Source organism: Sciurus vulgaris, assembly GCF_902686455.1.
Source record: "Sciurus vulgaris genome assembly, chromosome: 4".
Lineage (NCBI taxonomy): Eukaryota > Metazoa > Chordata > Mammalia > Rodentia > Sciuridae > Sciurus > Sciurus vulgaris.
In genome coordinates, this window is record NC_136464.1 from 178550355 (window position 1) to 178571607 (window position 21253).

A 21253-nucleotide genomic window follows, 5' to 3' on the forward strand; every position below is an offset into this window, starting at 1 on the left:
TGTCTGGAAGTCTACACACTGATAATGGTGGTTCTGTTCAGGAGAGGATAGAAATTGGAAAGAGCTGACTTTTTAAATTACGAGCATGTATTTTGTCAATTATCAAAAATTAACCTATCTTTTAATTCTTTATTTTGGACTAATCATAGATTTGTGGAGAGTTACAAAAGTATGATCAAGGAGGCCCTGTGTTCAGTTTCCCCTGATGGAAGCCATCTTGGGTAGTTGTAATGTAATACCAAAAATAGGAACCTGAAATTAGAACAATTCAGGAGTTTAGACACCAGACATGCACTCGTCTCATGTATGTGTGTGTGTAGTTCTATGTATTTTTATCTCCATTCATGTAATCACTACCACATCAAGATACAGAGTAAGCCATCATCAAGAGTATCCCTCAAACTACATTTTTTTTTTTTTTTGGTCCAGGAGATGAACCCCCTTGTAAAATAAGCTTTACCATAGAGCTACATCCCCAGTTATTTTCATTTTTTTTATTTGGAGGCAGGGACTCACTTAACTGTTTAGGGCCATGGTAAGTTGCTGAGGCTGGCCTCAAACTGATCCCTGTGCCTCAGCCTCCTGAGTCACTAGGATTATAGGTATACACCCTGCACTTGGCCTCAAGCTAATTCTTTATAGCCATGACTACCTCTCCTCCATCAAATTATTATTATTGTTATTATTATTAATATTTGAAGTACTGGGGATTGGACCCAGGAGCACTCTACCATTGAGGTAAATTCCCAGTTCTTCTTATTTTTTAAATTTTGAGACAGTGCCTTACTAAGCCGTGGCTGGCTTTGAACTTGAGCCCTCCTGTTCAGCCTCCCTAAATTCTGGGATTACAGGCATGTGCCACCACTACCAACCAAGATATTATTCTTTTTTAAAAAGAAACTTAGATGTAACATAATGGTGTATTGTTCAATGAAAAATGAATTGCAGGAAAAAAGTTTTGGAGAGGGAAACACTTATGTATGCTTATATGATCCCATGGAACTTTCAACTCAGTTTTTAATACCCAATTGAAATGATCAAACTGAAAGTCCAGTTCTCTATACCAAACTTTGAAAGATGCTGACAGAAGCCATGTGCCAAAGGTTGTCATCAACAGATCACACACTTAATGTTCAGCGGCTAAGTCAGGCCCAAATTCCTCACTGGAATCTCATGTCTCCCCATTTAGAATTAAGAGCTTTGTAAGGCAAGCAGGATAGATGAGGAATTCTGTCCCATCAACACCTCCCTTTGACTCATTTTACTATTGGAGCTGTGCTCATGAGAGGAATTCCTGCTAGGACAAAATGTCACTCAGGTCCAGGGAACACTCGGTCCATTTGTGGTGGTGCGACTGTGATGGATTGAAATGGCATCTCTCTCAGAAGGAAGGGGCAGGGGAAAGAGTTGTGTAATGAGAAACATATGTTCCATAAATGTTGAGATTTGCTGTATTTTGGCAACAATTCCAAAGGCTTTAGTAGAGTCACAAAGTGAAAAAAATAATTATTTGACCATTTTAGCTGCTGAATCTTGTACTATTAGATAATGAGACAATGTTTAAAAACATTATGTTTTGCCTTTTGTCACTAGTCTTGTGGAATTGCTCTTTGTTTATTTATTCTTGCAGTACTCGGGATCAAAGTCAGGGCTTCATACATGCTAGGCAAGTTCTCTCCCACTGAGCTATACCCCAGCCCACGGAACTGATCTTTGATGTAGTGTGTACTAGACCCGACTCTTCTTCCACATGTGTATATCCAGACATCGCAGTTCCCTTCACGGAAATACAGGCCATTTCTCCAGCAGTTCTCCATGCTAGACTGCGTGTTCACATAAACATGGGCCTGTTTATGTCTTAATATTCCAGCTGTTTTTTTTTTTTTTTCCTATCTGTGCACCAATATCACAAGGTCTTGAATACTATAGCATTATAAAACATCTTGCTACTTAATGTGGGAAGTTCTCACAATCCATTCTTTCTCAAGAATGATTGGTTTTTAGACTTTATAGGCACATGAACTTTTTAGAAATTGGTGAAGTTCTAAAAAAAATGGGCAGGGCAAATTTTTTATAAGGATTACATTGACTCTATGTAGGGGAGAATTGACATTCATTTTGCCAAGCTACAAACATATATCTTTCAATTTAATTAGATTTTTTCAAATGTTGTGTCATTCATTTCTGTTACATTTAATTCTTCAAATAAGTACTGCACTGTTTTTAAAGCTATTAAGTTCTATTTTATGCCTTTTAATTTAATTTTCCATTACTAGCTAGTCTATTGAAATGCAATTGAATTTTGTATTCTGGTTTCATATCCTGCAAATGCCAAATTTTCTTGTTAATTCCAACAATTTGTCCATAGATTTGTCTGGATTTTTTGTGTATGATAGTGTATCATCAGCTTTTAATGACAACTGTTATTTAATTCTTGTACTTTCTTTTTCTAGACTCACTGTGCTGGCTTACACCTCCCGTGTGCTATGTTAGATGCGTCTGATTGGGAATCCTCACATTGTTCCTGATTTCAAGGCAATGTTCTTAGAAGATGTTGAATAGTGGCCTTCCAAAATACGTCCAGATCTTAGCTTGGGTGCCTGTGAAATGTGACCCTATTTAGAAAGAAGTCTTTGCAAATATGAAAATTCTTGAGATGAGATTGTACTGGATTTAGAGCAGGCCCTAAGTCTAATGACAGATGTCTTGATAAGGAGAAAATGGACACACAGAGGCAGTGGAAGCCACTGAATTCCAAGAACTGCCAGTGGCCACCGGTTGGGGGAAGGTGTTGGGAGCAATTGTCCCTCAGAGCCTCCAGAGGCAGCTGGCACCTTGAATTCAGACTTCTGGCCTCCAGAACGGGCCTGTAGAGAAAAAGATTTCTGTTGATTTGAGTCACCCAGTTTGTGGAGGTTTGCCAAGGCAGCCCAAGAAAACTGACAGGAGATAACACGGGGCACTGGCTAGTGACTCTAGTACTGAGGGATGTCTACGCTGGACGAAGAAGCGTAGGTCCTGCCATTCCAGACCAAGGGAAAAGCAAATACCGCGGCAGTAGGGAAACAGTCATTGACAGAACCGTGGCATAAAGTTTACCCAGGTCTCAGGTAGGCATTAGAAAGTGGGGAGAGGTCTGACTAAAGACACAGGCAGAGGTCACATTAAAACAGGCCTTGTGTGACACATTAGTTAGGATTAGGTTTGCTTGAGTGAGTGAATTTCCAAAATAGCAGTGGTTTAAAGGAGTCAGAGGTCTCCTGCTTGGTCATGTAGATGAAGGCAGGGAGGTGGCAAGCAGGCTGCTGAGTCAAGCCCACCCCCCCCATCTTTCTGTTCATGGTCCCAATACAGCTAATAATAGCACAACAGAAGCCTTTAAAATAAAGATGCTTTTATTATAAAATTCTAAAAATGTGCTTTAAAGGACAATCATGGGAATAATGTATAGTAGAAAAATCTTCATAATGCACATAATCACACAGCAGATTTTTCATTGGGGAATTAATACTTAAAAAAATATTCTTCTTTTCTGCTGAGAAGAGTCTTCAGAGCACCATTATTTGAATGAAAGGTATTTTGCATATCAGAGTTCATCTTTGGTCTGCAATTAAGAAGCAACGTATTAAGAGCCATCAAGAAGTTTTATGAGACGATTATTTATTCTCCCCTAAATGGGAGAGGAAGAAAAAAGCCAAGTTTCTGCTCCATGATTTTAGGACCCAGATCTATTTCCAGAGGATTAGAATCATCCCAGTGCAAATCACATTGTGTTTCATAGGGTGTTATGGTTTGGATATGAGGTGTCCCCCAAAATCTCACGTGTGAGACAATGCAGAAAGGTTCAGAGGAGAAATGATTGGGTTGTCAGAGTCTTAACCCAATTAGGGTGTGGTAGGTGTGGGTGGAGGAGTTGAGAATTGGGGCGTGGCTATGGGGTATATATTTTGTATCTGGTGTGGAGGGGGGTTTCTCTCTGCTTCTTGATCCTCATGTGAGCTTCAATCCTTCACCACACTCTTCTGCCATGATGTTCTGCCTCACCTCGAGCCCTGAGGAATGGAGCTGGCCTTCTATGGACTAAGACCTCTGAAACTGTGAGCCCTCTAGTAAACCTTTTCTCCTCTACAGTTGTGCTGGTCAGATCCTTTTAGTTACAGTGGTGAAAGAGCTTACTAAAACACAGGCCTGCTGACAGGGAACCCAAACTTCCATGTATCTGTACAACTGTAAAGCCCTTGTGTGAGGAACACTATCAGTGAAGAGCTGGCAAAGAACAGAACAACATACAAACAGAGCTATTATCCTGTTGCTAACTTCCAGTAATCAGTGGAAGATACTAATTGGTACCTCCTCTCAATCACAGATAAAGAAAAAAATTCAATAGTACAGACTCCACAGGAGCCAAAGCAGCAAGTGTCGTAACACTAAATCACAAATTTGGTGAGGGGAACCATTGGCTTGAAGTGATTTCATGACCTTGACAGGGATCAGCACTGATTCTGTACCACTCAAGGGTCAGTGAGCTAGTGGTAAATCAGTTCTCCAAAAAAAAAAAAGAGAAAACAAAACCAAAACAACCAAAATTCTGATTTGTAGCATATGCTGACTGTCATGATATAAATACTCTCCAAAGAATGATTCCAAGCTAGCAAAAATTTAACTAGTGTGTGAAATTCCTGAATACTTAATAGTTGGTGAGCTCACATGAACTGGTTTTGTCACATCACTGGGGCCAGTGGTCATCTTATTGCTTTTAAACATCCTTGAGAGGCAGACATAATCATTGTCAAATCTGCCTTCTCATATTTGATTATAATACCACAATTCTGACTATGTTTGTTCAGAAAAAAAGATGATTTTTCTTAATGTCTAGCCAGCATATTTACACACACATAAATATATAAGAAATGCAGAAAACTGCAATTTGTATTCCTCCAAACAAAAATCCAACTATAATCGAAATACTCCTCTGCCACACTGCATCTCCATGTACAAATATACACAATCTGATCTTGATATGGTTCTGCTTTGTTATAATCCTGCTAGATAATTTTGAGCCAAATTCCTCTGTGAGCTCAGTTTTGCAAACCGTGAATAAAAGACAATCACTGTATGACTTCTAAGGATCTTTCAAGCCTTCTAAGTCCATATGTGAATCTGAACTTTGCAAATGAGGTCATCATGAGGTGCCATCAACAGAGATTGTTTTTAAATGCTGTAGCATGAATACTCATGGTTGTATATTTTTTCACTTCTGCAATGGAATGATGACCTTTGCCAAACCTATCACGTGGGGAGATGAGGGCATCAGATGATCCATGTGAAAATACTCTTCAAACTTCTAACATCTGTTCAAATGCCATGTGATCTGAATTTTCAAATTGAAAAAGGCCTCGCTCAGCCTTGCCAGAGAGCTACCCTGGCTCTCACGTGGCTGAACCTTTTCTAGTAAACTGTTATTATCTATGATAGCCATCTCCTTGGTAGACTGAGTTGCTTGGAGGTTCAGGAAGAACTCCACTGTTTCTTCCCTGATTGAATGACTGGAGGGATGGGTGAAAACTTGGATCAACATGAGTTCTTGCACTGACACTGGCCAGAAGTTCCCTTCTGTTACCTTTTTCCTGTGGCACGTGCAAGGAAAGAGGTCATCCTCGGTCTGTGGTTCTACCCTCTTCATGCCCTCTCGGATCTGGGGCTCGCTCACTTGTAAGTTGGCATATTCCTGATAAGTGACAATAGAAAAGTGTCCCTTATCCAACACTTGTAATTGCATACATCAAATGAGACACACTGGAATTTGCAGACCGAGATTCACTCAATTCATGTGTGTATGTAAAAATGTGATGTGCAAAGTCCTCTGTAATTCCCAAATGCCCAACAACAGAGTTTGAGTCCTCAAGTTCTTTGAACTCTGGTTGTTTGATCCTAACCTGTCATTATTCTATTCCTAATTTATATGACTTTATTTTAACCACCTTCTTTCACCTTAGAGTGAAAATAATTTTGCACATGAACTACCCTAGAATGAGAATCTGAGGACAGATACAATTTCTGCCTTCCCCTCCATGGCTTGCACAGCCTCAATTGGTATCCTCATTCACTAAGTTCTCACCCCGGGATAGGCGCTGACGCTAAATCTTTGTGAATGAGTAAACACCACCCAGTGGATCTTTGGAAATTCAGATATGAGTCCCCCCAGTTCATGCATTTGATACAGTGCACCTTCTGTATCACTTCAACACCTCCTAGGGAAGATTACAAAATAGGAGGGGGCAGTACAAACCAGAAATAGATCACAAGTTTGCTTTGCAGCAGAGCCTACAGTATAGGGCTCAATATCTGTAATTTTAAGATAGGAAGCCAAATCTAGATCTAATGCTATTATTAGCAAATGGCATCTTTACTGCTGTATTTTTCTAATGTTCTTTGAAATTATCAGATATGCTTTGACTACAATCCCAAAATGCTTAGGTCTGTGGAAATAATTTCCAAGAGAAGTCATGGCCCAACTGGGTGTCATGACAAGGGGCCCAAACACATACTTTGAGCTGTTTACACAAAGAAATGGCAAGGCAGCAGCAACATAACAATAAGAGAAAATATAAACCCATGTATGGTAACTTTGCAGGATAGGAGACCAGTTTCCTAACTACATACCACATAGTTCTAATATTAGTCCTTTCACTTGATGTTGTAATATTTTCCATTAGCTAATCCTCATTTTTCAACTATATAGTATTACTACTTAGTAGTTGTCTTGATTTTCCCCCAAAAGAGGGACCTGACTCGCCTTATATTAATATGATCTTAGAAATTGTTAAAATGTACATGTATTTTTAGAAATTGAGTGAAATATGCCTCTAACATGTCCAGTTGTAAGTTACATGACTATTTTGAAAAATACTAACCTGGAAAAGTTTAAAGTAATAACAGAATATGTCATCACCCATGAGATTATTTCTTGCAAATTCTTGTCCTGCTTTTGCTATCTTCTTTGCCTTTGGGAATAAAACAAAAATCCTTTCATGAAGCGTCTTTTTTTCCTTCGTAGACAGATGCAAACAAAACTCCAGAATGAGCACAGTGAGACAACAACAGGAAGCATGGCCTCGGGGTTCTCCTGTGGCAGAGGAATGTTTAACAGACTACATCTGTTCAAATCAAAGGCAGGTTTTCAAGACTTGAAAGTCTGAGGAGTCCTATTGTGTTTCTTAGAGTTAAACCTCTCTTGGAGAGAGACGATATACAGCAAGCAAAGGAACAGTGGCTTTGTAAAGGAAATGCAAGGTGTAGCTATATTAGTGCACTTTTTTCACAGTTTTCAGCCATTAGCTTGAAGCTAATTCCTGTAATCCCTCATTTTATGCCACAGAGGTTAGTGACATCTCTTGCCAGACTGGCCATCTTAATTTTCACATTGTTAGTGGAGGCAATCATGGTGCTTACAATGTTTACCAATAGAGAAAATATAATCAGGATGAGGCTTAGCTTTTGTTTCACATGCAGAGTGGACAATTGATCTAAGATCAGGGCTGTGTTTGCTCCAGGGTACTACTGTACCACTCCTGGGCAGGCAGTTTCCCATTTTTGTATCTGAGCATCCTGTACATTCTCCAAGCACAAGACATTGCAAACATACCAGCGATACCTGGCACAGTGGAGGCAAGCCTTCCAGGAGACTGACCTTACCTCTTCATCATGGTCTTTTGCCCATTTAAGTTTTTCCAGCAGATCACTGAGGTTGCTTTTCACTGGAATGTAGTGTTTCCAGGGCTGCAGCTCATTGTAGAAGTGTTCATAGTAGATGGAGTCCTGCTTCAGCACAACACTGTCACCCACCAGCAGGTAGGGTAGGCGATATGCCGCTACAGTGCCATCAATATTTATTTGATACTTATGCTGCAAAACAGTAGTAAAGTACAAGAACCTCCACTAAATTCCTACTTTCCATTCTTTTTTTTTCTCTCCACATTCCATGCATCAGTCTGCCATCTGCAGATACAATTGGCAAAGGCAGGGGCCAGGTTTTGCCCTCTGCCTTTGCCATTTGGTAATTATGATTATGTAACATGCTGACCTAAAGCTAAATGCTTATTTTGATATGGTCCTAAATTTCAGAAAGAGAGAAACAAATCTAATAATGAAGAAGCCAATGAAATGCAAGGGTCATCCTAAGGCTACAACATAAAAAAAAAAAAAAAATAGATTTGCAACCTTGCAGTTCCTCTACTTTTTTTTTTTGGTGGTGCTGGGGATTGAACCCAGGGCCTTATGCATGCAAGGCAAGTACTCTACCAACTGAGCTATATCCCCAGCCCGCCCCATCCTCTACTTTTTTATGGATTGCATAAGTACCTAATAATGGCAAATTCTGTGCCATGTTAATCATACTTTTTAAACACCAGGGACACCCAAATGTCTCAAGGAAATTAACAAGCTCTGGGGCAAGAAACATCTATGAGTAAAAATATTCACAGAGCTCTGGTCATCGATAGCCTTAGTTCTAGAAAATTCAGCAGGCAGGAAAAAGCCAAGGCATGATATGACAAATGGCTTGTATCTGTTCTCTAGTTGTGGTTATTCCTTTCTTTGACATAGGCCTATGAAAAAATAATGACAATTCAACACACAGCATTATCTGGGTGTACCTTCCTTCATGTAAGCCACTGAAGGAAAACCTGTCTATGGAGCAGACAGTTCACTAATCATTTGCCTTCCCTTGCATGGAGGATGGGTGACTACCTTTTGCCATCTCTCTTTCTAACCCAGGGTACTACAAACACCCCGCTGCCCTCAGTGATCTAGGGAGCAGGGCTCTGTGCACTGTCTGAGAAAAGGAGCTGTTAGAAAAAGTATCACTTCCTGGGAAACATGAGTAATCCTCATTCTAGATGTGAAAAGCCATCCCAGAATTCCCAGGCAGAACGTCAGTGTTTCAAGTCACTCCTCACCAGAAGGTATGACAACAGACACCTGGTTTTCATCTTCTTTAGTCTGTTGTTGGCGCTGTATTTCTGGTGAGAAGTCTTTGTAAAATGACTTTTGTGAACTTATCAATAATAAAGGATTTGAGCTGACATGAGCTTATCTTAAGGGTTAGCTGGGGAAAAATTCAGAGCTCTCCTCAGGCTCTGAGCTCCCTCGTGCATAATTCAACGTCAGGGCTGGGTGGCGAGTACAGACGCAGGCTGTTCAAGCCCATTCTCTCATCCCCTGTGATTTACAGGCTTCGATTTCCCTTTCCCAAAGTGCTATTTACACAAAAAGCAGAAAGGATTGGTCACTAACGATACCTTGAAGAAATCAAAAAAAGAGATGTGTTTCACAATGGGACCATACAGGCTCTCGTCGTGTTTAAAGAAGAAAAAGTTGGTGAAGGCAGCATCGATGAGTTCCGGATGTTTCCTACTGAGCTTCACCAGCTCAAGTCTCTCCTTGCGGCTGTCTCGCCCTCTCCAGACAGCAGTAGAGTTCTTCCTTTCCCAGGGAGGCCCCGTGTTGGCTTGTACAGACATCATATCCAGACTTACTCTAGAACACAGAAAGTGCCTCGCGTCTTCCTCCCAAACCATCACATCACAAAGGCGGAGAAAAGAACTCACCAAAGAGAGCAAGCTGAGGCTGGGGGACCCTGACCCGTCTCTCACCGGCCCATGGTTTCTAGAACAGAGTCCGTCAAGTCGTAGGTGGGCATCACGATGTCCTTAGAATCTGTAGAGCCACACCAGGAAAAGATTGGATGGATGTTTGAGCTGGATTTCTTTTTTTCCAAAGGCCAGTCTCCCAAATTAACAAAAAACTCCACATCTGGCATCTTCACCTAGGAAACAGAAAACGAAGTGCTTATTTGCAGTTCTTGCACTGCATACTATCTTATACTTATCAATTAAAATTAGCAGTGCACCAAATGAAAGGACAACCTTATAAGCTTTAGGCAATGATGACTCTGGCTTGAATAGTGGGTAACTTTTCCAAATGTGGTCACATGTATAAGCATTCTAAGTTTCCTTTCTGAGATGTCTAAATTGGCCAACAGACTCACTACAGGAGAATGAGGTGGCAAAGGTAATCTCTGTTCCAAAGCTGCCAAGACAGGCTACGACAAGCAAAGAAAGAATTGCTAGAAAGCAATTCTAAGAATTCTTTTCCGAGCAGTGGGACTCTAGCCCTAGTTTCTTGCTAATGAGCCAGATGTTTCCATTTTAGACCACGTGGGTGGTAGGAACAGGACATAAATTCAGGGACACACAAAGGCCAAAATAGGAACTTCCAAGCTATGCAGCTCTGACTGACAAATGCTGTGAACACGTTGAAAGAACCTGATTATTAGCCATGGAAAATGCTTGGAATATTTGCAAAGCAAGATGTATATATACATATTTATTTGTTTAGGTAGGCATTGTGTTGGTCCATCTGAGAAGCATCTCGAGAAATTGGAGTCCTGAAGAAAATTCTTATTTTTCCCATGGACACAGATAAGCAAGAACTATTTGCCAGTAATCTGATGTCTTAGCCTAAAGGAGGCATAATACTGGTACTAAGTATTACTATATTTAGGAGTCACTGACTGAATATGCTTTGCAATCTTGAGACGAAAAGTATGATTTCCCATGAGTTATTCAATCAAGATATGCACACATTATTGAATAAGTAAATGTTATAATAGATTTTACATAAATACACAATTGGTAAAAAATGTTGGTATAATTTTCATTTCAGCCATTTTAACACTGTGGAACTACTCCACTCAAATCCTATTAAAGCAAATTATGCCAAGGAACAGGATTCAGAAGAGGGGTAATCTTCTTTGGACTCAAAGTAGGTTTAGTATCAAAATCATTTTACCACAGGAATTTTCTTTCCTCTGTAAGGCATTGTTATGGGTCAAATTGATTCCCCTAAAAAAATATGCTAAAGTCCTAAACCTCAGTATATTCGAATGACCTTATTTGGAAAGTGGGTCGTTGCAGATGTAATTAGTTAAGATGAGGTTACACTGGAGGAGGGTGGTCCATTAATCTAAAATGACTAATGTTCCTATGAAAAGAGAAGAGACAGACAGACACAAGAAGGCAAGAGGCCACGTAGTGAGAGGAGAGAGCAGAGTGAGGTACACCAGGGAACACCAAGGACAGAGGACAGCCAGAGGCAGGGAAGAAGACCTTCACAATCTCAGAGGGAGGGTGGCCCTGCTGGCACTTTGATCTTGGATTTCTGGCCTCCAGAACCATGAGAGAATACATTGTTGTTTTAAGGCGCTCCATCTCCAGCACTTTGCCACAGTAGCCCTGAAAACTAACACAGGCATCCTACATACAACTTCAGAATATTATTATAATAAGGCTCTAGAATAGAATATCCCTGATATTGTTATGTTTTATTCTGGGAAAAACTATATTATGAAAGCTGGATTAAAATCACCTTTTATGACTCAGGGAAAAGATATACTAACCTTTCTTGTCAAAGAAAGTAGTATGGCATCCATGAAAATTCTAAAACCTACATGTTCACCATGAGTTTTGATGTAAACCTAAAAGAGAATTTAACATTTCTTACATTAGTCTAAAAGTACTGTCAGACTTGACTGAGGAAAAGCTTGTTACAATGATTGCGATGAGGATGATGTTTAAAGAACTGTTTAGCCAATTGCAGTCAAATGGTCAAAACGAAACAGCATCAGGAAATCAAGGGAACCTCAATCACGTGTTGTACCTTGTTATTCTTTAAGGTGTAGTGACACAAGCTCTGCCTCTGCCCAAATCTTTGTGGGACTTCTGCTGCGATCTTTTCTGGATCGACAGTAGGGAAATGTGCCAGATCTTTCTGAATCTGAGCAATGGTTCCTGGGCAGTTCATCTTCTGTAGCCAGGCTGCACTGTCCTCCAAAGGACAGTCACAGTTCTCATGATAAACCGGCCCTGTTTGCACACAAACAGCAAAGTGCAAGATGAAACATTTCACTCAGCATTTGACACACGTAACAAGTACCCAAAACGCAGGCTTCTTGAACTGCGACTAGTGAAGTAGGAAGGCATATGGATTGAAAACGTATTTTAAAAAGAAACACACTTCTATTACATTGGGGCATTCTGAATAAGTCCCAGCCTTCTTGACAGCTCTTCCCCATGAACTCCTGTGACGTCTTCATGTTCAAGTCTACTTTACACGAGCTCAAAAAACAAATTGATGGGTTCTAATGTATCCTCTACAGTGGATATTATAGTTCATTGCTCTTTATGTTTGGGGTACTTAAGAATCACCAAATATTGGTAAAAGAATGTTAGACGAATATACCTTTCTCAATGAAAGACAAAATTTGTAATAATATTTCAATGGTACATTGCATAAATGGGTTCTTAAAGTGTCTAAGGTACTTTTTTCAATGGGCGAAACATCAAGAACAACAAAAGTAAACAAATAACCTCTATAATGCTTTTAAAAAAAGAAATATAAAATTGCAAAAATAATCCTCAAAACAGTCTATTTCATTATGATGAGTTAATTGCACATTTATAGAAATAATACTAACACAATGTAGCAGAATCTGAATGGATTTTTACTGTCATTCCTTTCCGTAATCCTCAGACTCCCACCTGATCCAGGAAGTACTGAGAATGCAGTATTTTTTAAGGTTCAGATGGTTATTCTATACCTAATGGGAGGTAGGAAAGGAACCCAGACAAGAAACATGACCATTCTTGGGATGTCTTTGTTACATACAATGCTTCCCCAGAGTTTTGGGGTCCTGCCTCCTCTGAGAGGGAAAGAATGGCCTGGAAAACAAAGCCAAGGTCTCATCCTAAATTAGAAACCATCAGAGAATTTCCCTGAAAAAATGGCATCGGAATGAAGACAAAAACAATAGCCAACCTCCCCTCTGCTTCAAGCCATTTCCCTTCCTAAAGTGGTCTACCGAGTTTCAATAACTTTTCTCAGTAACATAAGTCTTCTATCTCCAATTAACAAAGTATCATACAGGATCATATATACAGCTCGATTATTCTTGCTAACATTATGTTTTCAGACAGCAAATTCTCTAATAATGTCCCTTGCTCTTTAGCAAACTACAATTTCCACTCAAATTTTGAATTTCTCTCTTTTACCAAGATTCCTACCTTAGCTTTCAGGTAGGACACATCTTTTTACTCTCAGTGGGGAAAAAAAAAAAAAAAATACCAAGTTGTTTTTGTTGGTGGAATGACATATATTATCATGTTTAAGTACTATTGTTATAAAACTGTGTTCCAAATTACCTTTTAAAATATATGGAGATTTGGCTACATGTTGACCTTGGAATTTAACTTCTACCTTCAGATTTTTGTAGCTTGCATACATTCTGTATCTTACTATGAAGGACCCATCCTTCCGGTCTAAAACCTGGACTCCAACTCTTGTGAACTGCTCATCTGGTGCTGAGATTTTAACCTGGAACACCTTTTCACCTGGAGAAAACGTGAATCTGTGGTGGGAAGAGCAATGAGATACAGAGGTTATTTTAAGGAATAAGCACCAAATGATTGTGCTATTCAGTCAAGTAAACTACTGTTCTCCACATTCTTCTTCTAACATGCTTGCTTCTTCTCTTTTACGCTTTTGGTGCCAGAATGAATATGATGGATCAGGAATTTAGAAAAAAAATAAAGAGGAAGACAGTGATCAAAATAGCATATAAGTTTCATTGGACAATGACAAAGGGATATGTTAATATTACTAATCTATGTAAGCATGCAAATATTTATACATTCCATATATAACAATATATCAGCCTGCTCTTTATTTCATGGCTGTTACATCAGAAAATCTGTGATCAAATGTTGTGCCTGCAAAGATGATCTTATTTTGAAAAATCACTCTCAATGATTCTTAAAAATATCAGAACTGTAAATCAGTCCCAGCTGTGGGCAAAAGCAAGGTAGGTAGTATGTCATCTTTGTAAATAAAAGTGTTTGTGGAGGGAGTGCTCTTGCTGTTGAGGTGGTATTTGTTTCTCCAACTGTACTATTTGTAGCCAAGTGACAAAAATTACACCCATCTTTTTCTTTGGAAAACTTTTTTTTTTCAGCGCTAGGGACTGAACCCTGAGCCTCACATATGCTAGGTGAGTGCTCTACCACTGAGCTACACCCCTAACACCTGGAAAACATTTTATTCCCAACATAGATTTTCTTATAAAATATACATAAATATGTTTAAAGTATAATTTTAAAGTATTGAGTTCATTGGAATTAAAAAAAATTTTTGTTATAATCATATAGGAATTTAGTATTTCCAAACTTTTCTTTTAAACTCTAAAGTGTTAAATAGTAGTTAATTTTTCTTCTTGGGTTCTAAAACATGCTTACCTGCAGATGTCTACCTGAAACTCTGGGGCAGCACCACAGAAAAATGAAGCTGATCAAGTTTCTAACAACTAAGCTTAATTCCTTACAATAGTTTGTGCAAAAAGTCGTTAGAAATAGCACATCTAACTAAAAGTAGGAGCTTTGTTTTGCCCTGATAATACAAGAATACCTACCAAAACATCTAAGAGAAGAGCTATTATTATATTACGTATGGCAATTCCTAATTATTTCTAAAACTACAGAGAAAAATTGGGAAGGGAAATCCAGATGTGCATAGCACCCAAATAATCTGGAATTAAACTGCTGTGGAGAAGCAAGTTTTGGGGTGGATGAGAAGTGAAGGAAGAAACAAAGTCTAAAACCCATTCCCGAATACTTAAGGAGTCCCTTCTCGACTTACTTATCCCCTGATGTATCCACCGCCTGAATATAGAAATAGCGGGCGGGAAGGACGACATCTGCTTTCAGTCCCGGTCCCCATATTTCGCTCTTCTCTGGGCTCAGTCGCCTCTCTCCGCCGGTCTCGGCAAGTGCTGGAACAGTCCCCAGAAAAAAGCAGTAAAGCAGCAAAATGCTGAACATTTACAAGTCGGACTCTCGAGATGATTCGCGGATAAATGCAGTCGTGTAAGAAGGGGACACCAGCAGCGGGACTTCGGTGGGTCCCGGCGGCTAAGGCGGCTCCAGAAGTGTCGTTTAAAGTGCAGGGCAGGCGCTTGCTCGCCTCTCCACTGTCTCCACAAAGTCACAACCCGAGCGCGGGCGTGTCCAGCTGAAGGATGCCAGGCGTTCTGCTAAAACCGGTAAGAACCGCGCTGCGTCCCTTTCTTGGGACAATGATAAACTTGTGCTATTTTTGCTGCTGGAGCATCTTTCGGGGGGCGAATCCGTCTCAGGTTCCAGCCGAGGTTCCAGGAGAGGGGATTGGCCGTGCGCGGGGCCAGGCTTAGTAAGGGCTTCTCCAAGTGGATGGCGGAGTGGACACGCGGCCCGGCGCCCCAGGCTCCCTGGGACATGTAGTTCGCCGCAGGACTAGCGGAAATCCTGCCAGCTTCTTTCTTTCTTTCTTCCTTTCCCCGCTTCCTCCCTGCTCCCCCCGCCCTTTTGCTTTTTTCTTTTTTTTTAAAACCAACTCTCACCCATATTCTACTTTTCGGTCATCGCTTTCGGGACAGAGGTCATCACTACAGATGCCTAATAGAGGGGCACAAGGGTCTGCAGTCACAGCTAAGATTTTTAATTTCTTTGGTCACCACATCCTCAGCACGTGCAAAGGTTAGATATAAAAGGAGGGGCGGAAGGAAGGTGTTGTCACTGATGTCCGACGACCGGTGGCCGGCCACCGAAGCCCAAAGCGCTGTCCCTGCGCGCTCCGATGGGACCAGAGACGCCAGCCCCATGGTAACCCGAGGCACGTCGCGGGCGGCGCGCTGGCAGCTGTGATCCAGGTCCGGCGCACGGTTCCACCAGGGCTGCAGCGACCCAACCCGGCGAACCGGCCAGAGGTACATGGGAGAGTGGGCAGAAGCCGAGGTGACCTCCAGCAGTGCGCCCCGCACACCGGACCCTCCGCGGGGCACCCGGCTGCCCCCGGCGGGGCCTGCTGCCCTGCGTGCCTATCTAGGAACCTCCATCGCTTCCCGGGCAGAGAGGTCCAGCCTCTCCAGAGCCCTGTCGCGTTCGAACGGACTGCATCGGTGTCTGTCCTTCCAAGAAGGAGTAGGGTCGCAGAGCCAGAGAGAGGCGCCAGGGTAGAAAGAACGAGCCCTCTCGGGAACAAAGCTCCATTGAAGGTGCCCGACAGACATCGGTGGCCGCTAGCCTGGCTCTGGTCTCCGCGCCACGCTCGGCAGGACCCGGGCACCCAGCTCGCGGTGGCCGTCTCCTCCCGCTGCACGCCCGCCCCCGGCCAGGGCCGTCACCCAGGAGGTGTGCGGGTGCGCGACGGGAGACGCCTCGGGGTCAGCCCGACGCCGGGCGCCGCCCCCTCTGCTCTCTGCTTCCCTCCACCCTTCTGGGGCCCCCGGGAAACCGGCTTGCGGGCGGGCGACTCGGTGCGCCAAAGCCGGCCCATTGGGACCAAGGCGGGGGGTTCCCCTCTGCTTGTCGCCATTGTCCTTAGGACTATAAACGCTTTCTTTCACATCCGGAATCGGGAGCCTCAGCTCTTCTCCCGAGGGCAGTAACTGTCCAGGTCCCAGCCGCCCCGGAGCCTTGGCCCCAGGACGCCCCTGGGTCCGCGGACAGGTTCGTGGCGGCCACTTGGGCCTCCGCGTGCTCCCCCTTGCGGCGGACCCGGTCTTCCGGCGCCGGAGCCGGGAGGAGGGCGGGGGCGGCCAGGAGGCCTGGGCTGTCTCGGCCGCTGCGGGGACCCGGGCCGCTGGGCCGCGGGAGGGCGCGGGACGCGCGGCGGGCGGCGGCACCGGGCGCACCGCACCGCCTTCTCTCTGCCGGCGCCGCCTCGGACGCAGCGACTGCACGGCGAGCACCGGCCTGGGAGGCCGCCTCGGTGGTCCGGCGTCCCCCAGCCGGGCCGCGCCGTGGGCGTCGCAGCGGAGGCGGCGGGACGCGCGCGGTCTCCCCAGGAGCCTGGCCCCGGCGCGGGCGCGAGGAGTCCGGGTAACCTTTGCCAGGCCGCGGGCCTCAGCGCTGGGAGGCGGGGTGTGACCGCGAGGCCAGGGGGCTGCCGCGGTGGGGAGGGCACCGGCTGGGAAGGTCGGGACTGGGCTGGGTTTAGCGCCTCCGGTCCCGCGCTCTTGGACACATTCAGCCCTTAGTAAGTCGCTCAACGGCCCCTGTGTCTCCGCCGCCTTCCATACAGAGCATAGATCATAGTCGTAGTATGTGGAAGGTTTTAGGAGATGTTTAGTTCTCCGGAAGACTTGATACTGAAGAATACAGATTTAAAAAATACCTTGAAAGGAATATGACCTGATCTGTGAATACTGGACTTAAAAACAGTATGTTTAAGAACAGTGTGTTCCAATGCCATTTACAAATCATTTTCCTACTTCTGCATTCAAAGCTTGCCATTTCATTCAATTTTGCTTTGCACACAACAACATTTCTGTTGCTTGCGACATGATATTATGAATAGACCATTAGATCCTGCGGTTATTCTTATTAGTAAGTATTAATATATCAATGCCTCCCATATATGGATGAGGGAACCTCCATCAAATTGAGGGCTTACAGTAATACCTGGTAGGATCCATGCACTTCAAAAATATTCTTTGAACCAGACTTCTACAGGTGTTAGGCCCTGGGGATGCAATAGTCAGGAACCAGGCTTGCAGGAGGCACACCTTTATCATACCAACACATACACACGCACAGCATGTACTCATGCACAAATACACAGTTACATCCCAGGAACACCTGTGCAGGAAAGGTACCCCAATGTATACTGGATTACCTGGTCTAGTTTGAATAGAAAAGAAAACTTCTCCAGAAAGTGATCTGTATGGACGTTTGAAAGATGATTGGGAATTAATAAAGGAGGGTGTGTGGGAGGAGAAAGCACCACAGAGAATCAAGAAGTGTGGAGGTTGGGGGTGGGGCTGGGGAGGTGGGGGCGTGGTGTGAGGAAGAGCTAAAGAAATAGATCTGGGGCCAGATGGGGAATTGACCTTTTGCTCCCAGAGCAGAGGATTTTAGGGGGGGAAGTTCTCTGATCATAATGTGTAGCAAACTTTGTTTTCTAATGTGCGCATACAAGTCAGATTAGAAAGGTCAGCTAGTGGGTGTGAGGTGGGGAGCTGGAAGAGAGCACGGAATTGAGAATGGTTTATAAGTATGGAGATAAAAGAAGACCCATCATGTTACCGCCATGACAGCTGCAGGCTAAGAGCAGGAACAATCCACCCTTCTATATACTGAAGTATTTCCAGGATTTCCCAACGCTGTAATTACAACATAATACAAAAATCGATGTCTGTAATGATTCTGTTATCAGCAATAAATTGTGCTGAGTTCACTGTGAGAAAGCCAAGATCTGAGCAAAGTTCTGAGGACACAGTGGTAAGGCGCCTCTGGCTTGTGGAGAGTAGACGTGGATCAGAGGCAGTATGGGAGAAAATAAATACTAGCATGGGTTGGATCACAAGTTTTAGATAAATTTTATTTTCTGTGTGATATCTTTTGGTACTTTGTAATTTTCCTGCATTTTACTCATATAATAAATAGTACACAAAAATTTTAAAGGTAAATTTACATATAAAATGGTTCACGTGAGATTTTGATACCCTTGGTTTTTTAGTGACAATATAAAACTCATAAATAGTACACAAAATTTTTAAAGGTAAATTTACATATAAAATGGTTCAAGTGAGATTTTGATACCCTTGGTTTTTAGTGACAATATAAAACACAACTTCATGTTGATGATCTTCTTTTTCTTTTTTTTTTTTTTTAAAACTGCAACCAAAGAGTGCATTCTTGTTCAGTGACCATTCTTTGAAAGCATACAAACCCCAAACACATATGAAACCAGACTGTTGTGTATTTATTAATGAAGTGCTGTATTCTTTCTTGGCCGTAGCTTCCAGGAAGCCTAATCCTGACTTAATTTCCCTTTGCCTTTATTTTTGATCCAAATACCCATTATATATGTTCCAAATGAGCCTACTTCATAAAATTACCAAACTGACATATAGAGAATTGGTTCCACCAGCAAAATTTCATTTAGCTGCAGAAGGAAGCTATGGCAAAGTGCAGCTAAGCCTAGGATGGTGATATAGAAAGGGCAGTGCCTGGGACAGCTCCATCGCCTCCCACCCAGCCTGCGCCAGTGGCCTCTGTCCTTTGCTCTACACAGGACACTTGGTCTCTTCCTCACCTACTCCAGCCTAGCCACATAACCCCAACACCACAGACCCCATTCTCCACACTAACTTTTCAAGAAGGGCATGAGGATGGCACATAAGAAGTAGAAAATACTACTTTAGGACATCTCTGAGACTCAGAGACACCATCCTGGGAGAAGACCAGAATTTGACTGGTAACCTCAGGCTCGGCGTTCTTTTGCATCTTCCTATACCACAAAAAAGAGGAAGAAGCTTAATTGCTTCTGTCTAGAGATGGGATACACATGTTCCTAAAATTTCTTTACCCAAAAAGAAAGTGGAAATTTCCAAAATGAAACTATGCAGGTTCCATGTTTGGGGGTGCTGCACCTCTCAGGCCAGTCCTGCGCGCTACTCAAATGCCCTCCTTGAAGTCATGAGCCGAAGGGAAGCATTCCTTGGAGTGAAGGAAACTGCACCCCGGCTAACACGTATGGAGTCCTCCTATGGAGCCCTCCTCACATGGAGTCTGTTTCCCTAAACTCCACGAAGGAACTACTGTTCCTCTCCAGTTTCTGCTCAGGGATCAGGAGAAGCTGGAAACTGAATAAAATATCTCCATTATTACAGCCTTCGTTATAGACTTGGTTCACTCAATATCTGGGTGACTTTTTATATAATAATTTTTCTGTAGTTTACAAACATTATTTTTGTTTCTGATGTTTAAGGTAAGCAAAGGGGAGAGATACTAACTGTAGAGAGTCAGACTGATCCCCCACAGTGGATTGAATCTCTTATGTGCCGCCTGTCACTAGAACCCAGAGAAATCTGCGCTCTCTGCTCCGCACCTGCCTGCCTCACAGTGTCCCCCACATTATCTGGGATGGTTTGAGTCATGAAGGACTCCCTTTTATATGAATCTGCAGCTACTTTGAGTGACCTGAGGTGTTATTTAAACTTTTCTATTTTCTTCTTCAAAAGAATCAGATTAGTTTTGAAATTTAGCCTTCGGAGATGAATCAGAAGTAAGTGACACCTGGATTGGACCTGTTGGTTTTGCTCAGGTGGAGAATCTTAAAGATTAAAATTCTGTATTATTTGTGAATTTAGATCATAGCCATTACTATCATATATCTTTGTTGCCTATATACTTTTTCAATAATCTTGCCAAAAGTGCTATTTTATATATAGCTTTGTTTAGATATAATTTGCACACCATCCAGACCATCCTTTAAGGGGTATGCTTCACTGGCGTTTAGTGTATTTTGGTATGTTCACAAAGTTGTGCATTCACCACCACACACAATCATTTATTGGATATTTTCATTATTCAAAAAAAATAATAAAACCTCATCACACCCAACCCTCCAGCCATAGGCAGCCACTAAGCTCCCTCCCTATAGACCTGCCTGTTCTAAACACTGTATAAATGAAATCATGCAGTATCTTTTCCTTGGTGGCTGCCTTCTTTCACTTGGTGTAATGTTCTTGAATTTCATTCATGTTGTATCATGGATCAGTACTTCTTTTTACTGACATTGTGTGGATATACCACTGAGCATAAGTTAGTTGATGGGCCTCCAGGTTGCTTCCTGTTTTGGGCTGTTGGGAGTAAAGCTGCTGGTAACGTGTGGACCTGTTTCCACTTTTCTTGGGTGTGTACCTAGGAACGAACTTGCTAGACCATACGACTCCATTTAAATGTGTGAAGATCTCTCCCAAATCCGTGCACCGTTTTACATTTCTGTCAATGTGTGAGGGTTGCAGTTTCTTCACATTGTTGTCAACTCTGGCTATCAACTGCCATTTGGTTATAGCCAGCCAGCTCTTTGGAGTTGGTACCTCCTTGAGCTTTTGATGTGTATTTCCGTGGTGGCTAGTGATGCTGCCCATCCTTTCATGTGCTCCTTGGACATTTCTCTGTTGTCTTTGGAGAGGTGGCTGTTCAGATACTCAGCCCATTTTTTAACCGTTATTTATATTTTTATTTTCCTAATCTTTTATTTTAAGCTAACTTTTAAAATAAGATGGATGCCTAGTGATCATAAGTCTAGGCCTATAGTCATTAGAAAATCAACATGGATTGAATGAAGGCATGTGAAGAATACCTAATGTAATTTT

The 21253-nt window shown here is 42.5% G+C and overlaps 2 protein-coding genes across 8 annotated transcripts in view; one reads left to right on the forward strand and one right to left on the reverse strand.

Moving 5' to 3' along the window:
- Window positions 1-3399: 3399 nt before the first annotated feature.
- POGLUT2 (protein O-glucosyltransferase 2) lies at window positions 3400-15262 on the reverse strand. The gene is made up of 10 exons (XM_079138629.1): window positions 14749-15262; window positions 13260-13465; window positions 11719-11924; window positions 11459-11536; window positions 9654-9826; window positions 9300-9537; window positions 7696-7905; window positions 6915-7004; window positions 5621-5728; window positions 3400-3604 (listed from the first exon to the last, which is right to left on the reverse strand). Exons 1-10 carry the CDS (start codon window positions 14928-14930, stop codon window positions 3587-3589), a joined length of 1509 nt encoding a protein of 502 aa, XP_078994755.1. The 5' UTR covers window positions 14931-15262; the 3' UTR covers window positions 3400-3586.
- A 147-nt stretch (window positions 15263-15409) lies between these two features.
- The window catches only part of BIVM (basic, immunoglobulin-like variable motif containing), a 33862-nt gene continuing 28018 nt past the window's right edge, over window positions 15410-21253 (forward strand). The window contains exon 1 of one of the 7 annotated variants that reach the window (XM_079138626.1): window positions 15410-15853. The gene's annotated coding sequence lies outside the window, so the exon portion shown is untranslated. The other 6 variants (XM_079138621.1, XM_079138627.1, XM_079138624.1 and 3 more) reach the window with 6 other exon arrangements.

Coding starts and splice junctions, on each gene's coding strand:
- POGLUT2 (XM_079138629.1), bottom strand. CDS start 14,930: ATGTTCAGCATTTTGCTGCTTTACTGCTTTTTTCTGGGGACTGTTCCA. Junction 11,537..11,718: donor ACACCTTAAAGAATAACAAG/GTACAACACGTG, acceptor ATTCTCTTTTAG/GTTTACATCAAAACTCATGG. Junction 7,906..9,299: donor CTTTTTTTGATTTCTTCAAG/GTATCGTTAGTG, acceptor ACTGTTTTGCAG/CATAAGTATCAAATAAATAT.